At 39.5% G+C, this 3,576-nt stretch overlaps 1 protein-coding gene across 2 annotated transcripts in view; it reads left to right on the top strand.

Annotated features, from left to right (window-relative positions):
• The window catches only part of MSRB3 (methionine sulfoxide reductase B3), a 64,838-nt gene extending 63,377 nt beyond the window's left edge, over nt 1-1,461 (top strand). The window contains exon 6 of one of the 2 annotated variants that reach the window (XM_008936521.1): nt 528-1,461. In XM_008936521.1, coding sequence (XP_008934769.1) covers nt 528-692 — 165 coding nt within the window. In that variant the 3' untranslated portion in view covers nt 693-1,461. The remainder of the gene's footprint in view (nt 1-527) is intronic. The other variant, XM_008936520.1, reaches the window with a different exon arrangement.
• The last annotated feature ends 2,115 nt before the right edge of the window (nt 1,462-3,576 follow it).

Raw genomic sequence — 3,576 nt, 5'->3', positions numbered from 1 at the left:
AAAAAAAAAAAAAAAAAAAAAAAAAGGAGAGAGATTGTGGGCATACTCCAAAGAATGTCTTTACTTTAGTTCCTTGCCAGGATCACCAAGAGGTTTAGTAGCAGATGGGTGCATGCTGAGGACAGCCCAGAGCTCGTGTTGCCTCTTTCTTACACAACTGTCCTTACAGCAGTAAGTGAAACATGGGCAGTGCTGCCCTCACCGCTGTGTTTCCAACTGAGCTCGTGCCATGAGACCATTACAGAGACAAGCTGCTTCTCAGAAAGAGCGGCCCAACCAAACATATGCAGTGACACGATGAGAGACGCTCTGGAAGTTTGGGCTTGAAGCCTTAGGCGCCCTTGGTATCTCAGATCGTCTTCCTGGATCACTCTTGCAGATAAATGCAGGTTGTAAATCCCACTTGGAAGAGGGGTGCAGGCAGCAGTGTGCTTCCTTGGCAGCAGCAGCTGGTCATTGCGTAATACCGTGGTGATGCCATCAAGCCGCACAGAGATACAGTGATACTCTGTTGTCTTTTGTTTCAGTGTGGTGCTCACCTGGGGCATATTTTTGATGATGGACCTCGCCCAACTGGCAAACGGTACTGCACAAACTCTGCTTCGTTATCTTTCAAGCCAGCAGACAAGAACAATGCCGGAGAAGGCAGTGGTAACTCCAGTCCTGCCCAAACAGGCAAAGCTGAGCTGTAGGACGAAGCAAAGACTGCAGAAAACTGCGCTGATCTGACACAGCTTACAAGGAATGTTTTCTAAGTTGCCTGCTCTCTTATATCCTAAGAATGTTTAAGTGTATGAAAGCATTTTGCACCATCCTTCTTCTTCCTCACCTTTTCAGAACTGAGGCCTTGCCTGCCGGTGCATTTACTATATAATTGGGTTGAAAAATGTGTTGACTGACACCACAGGTTTCCTTTCCCTTTCTTTTCTTTGAGATTGCTTTGGGAAATCCTTAAGTCGAGAGGCTTTGGCATCATTAGTTCTTAGCTTCTTTTTAGTGCTGTGTTACCCTGGGTTTGAACAGGATACCTGTTTGTGTGGGAGATGGGACTTGTGTTTATCTCCAGTCTGCAGGAAACTTCTGGGCATAAGAAAGTCCTGAATTCCTATCACATCTCTGCTTTGTTCTGACTTGTGAGGCATGCAGCCTTTGGTCACATGTATTCAGCCATCTCCCAGCATCAGCCGCGCCCTGCGACAACTTGTAGTTGTGGCTGTTCCTTCCCAACTGGGAGAGATGAATGAGATGTAAAGCCCATCCTTTGGCTGATTTACTGCCAGAATTTCAAGGGTATGGTTGAAAGGGTGTAAACATTGTCTCAGCATCTATTTTTTCCCCTTTGTTTGGTATTTAAATCAAGGTTTTAACTGGTAAGGCTCACTTTTGTGGGCCACTAATGAGGCTTTGTCTTTTTCTGAGGCTTGTTCAGGGACTGTAACTCAAAATTGAATTAAAGTTGAAATCTGCAGGGGGCAATTATATGGACAAGTGCAGAGATAAACTTGAGAAGTGAAGTAGATGAGGGATGACACTAGGCTCTTTATCTTTTTGGTTGCTACAAGGATTCAGAAACATGACAGTTTCTGCTAAAAGGGATTTTGGGAATGAATGTGGCAGAAAGAGGGAGTGTTTTACCCTCCTGAAGTATCTAATTTTGAGATAAGCTGGTCTGGATGCATGCTGCCTACAAGGCCACAGCCTTTAATTTGTGCAGTTGAGGTGGAGGATGTGAGTGAGGGGGTTGATTGAAGAAATGAATTTGAAAAAAAGACTGTCAGAGCTCCAGAAATTCTTATGTAGCAAAATTCTCTGCCCCATAAGATGTTTTTCACAGCTGCTTTTAGATTTTTTTTTACATAAGAGTTTGTCTAGAACTGTGCGTAACACTGTTCCTTAAGCTGTACTATACAGTATTTGCTAACACCACTTTGCCTTTAAGCATTGAGAGGCTTAATGAATATAGTTTTTACTTTTACTAGCTAGCTTTGTGACTAACATACTTGGATCCGGTTTTATTTCTCAGAGGAGCGAAGCAACCATTGATTTTTATGGAAGCAGGATTGAGGTTTTTATGTCAGTGATAATAAACATACTATCTAAAGTACAAACACCCTTCAGTTAAAATATGGCTACTATAAAAGCAAACGGAATGGTCATAGTTGCCTTTCTTTAGCTACCTAAGAAAGACATGAAAAAAGCATACTCTATCTTAACATAGAATAGATGCAAATTGGGATGATAAATATTTTAGAGCTAAACCACTCGTGCTCTGCTGTACTAAGCACCTACTCCCATGAGCATTCCCCAGGATGCCGTGCAAGGAATTGCTCATCTGCTGCGGGAAAGGTTTTTTTATCCCTTGCTTTTATTTAAAGAAAAATAGATTGTCTCTACCACATTCTCTGACATAAACTTAAAAAAGGCAGAATCTATAAAAATGTGGTACATAAACGTGGTTTAATTCCAGATTGCTGTTGGATTTAAGTGTTATCAAATTTCAGTATATTCCTGCCTTATGTTAAAGAAATATATTACTTAAACTTCAGTGTGCAGTAACGTAGGCTGTCCTACAGGAGATTTATTTTTGCAGGATATGGAGTGAAATGAAATGAGTCAATATGGTGAGGTGTATGTGATCTCTGGGAGTTAGACCATTTAACTTAGGAAATGCATTGTTCTCTCTTGTGCATAAACTGTACCACAGTGCAAAGTAAGACAGATTTCATTTTATTGCTCTTAGAAGATGCTAGTAAGGGCTAATATTGAACCCTCCAAATTTGGTTCAGTCTGGTTATGATCATGACAGAGGAAACCTGGGAGCTGAGCACAATGTATAGAATAAGAAGAGAATCTTTTATGTTTAAATTTTGCACTATCTACATGCGTATAAAAACTGAATGCAAACTGTAGAAATAGCAAAGTATATTTTATAATATCTCTATTGTTACTCAGATGTTTCAATGGCATACCTTAAAATACCATGCAAGTCACACGTTAAATATATGTATACTATATATATATAAAATTGCACATTTTTTATATATATATATATGTACACGCACATATATTATCCAAGTATAATTTTAGCCTTCAGTACCTTTTTAATAACTAAAACCTTTCCTTAAGAGGGTTCAATGCTTTTAAGAAATAGAATATACATTTTTCAAATTAAATTTGTTTTCATATATTTGTTGTACACAAATATAAAATAAATTTCTTTACAAATAATTTTGTTCTCCTTCCTTATTTATCTGGGTTTATGTCAGGTTTTTGTGCCCCTAGCTACAGCATGCCCTAGAGAACTGCTTTTACTTTGCTTTTCCTTAAATACTGTGACTATTACATATCTGATAGTCTGTCTCCAGCAGGTTTCTGGCAGGGCCACAGCACTGCAGGATACCAGCTGTCCTTGCACTTACCTGCTTTCGAAAGAGTATCATAAGCACCCAGGGCCAATAGAAAAGGCTAATAGATACAGGCTATTTTTCTGGTCCTAACTCAGTTTCAAAATTCTACCCTCCCTTTTCACATCCTTAGAGGAATTTAAGGATGAAAATAGAACAGATGTTTGCACTT

The sequence above is a fragment of the Merops nubicus genome, unplaced genomic scaffold (genome assembly GCF_000691845.1).
Source record: "Merops nubicus isolate BGI_N331 unplaced genomic scaffold, ASM69184v1 scaffold9163, whole genome shotgun sequence".
Lineage (NCBI taxonomy): Eukaryota > Metazoa > Chordata > Aves > Coraciiformes > Meropidae > Merops > Merops nubicus.
Note: the sequence above shows the minus strand (reverse complement) of the source record. Positions and strands in the feature narration are given on the sequence as shown.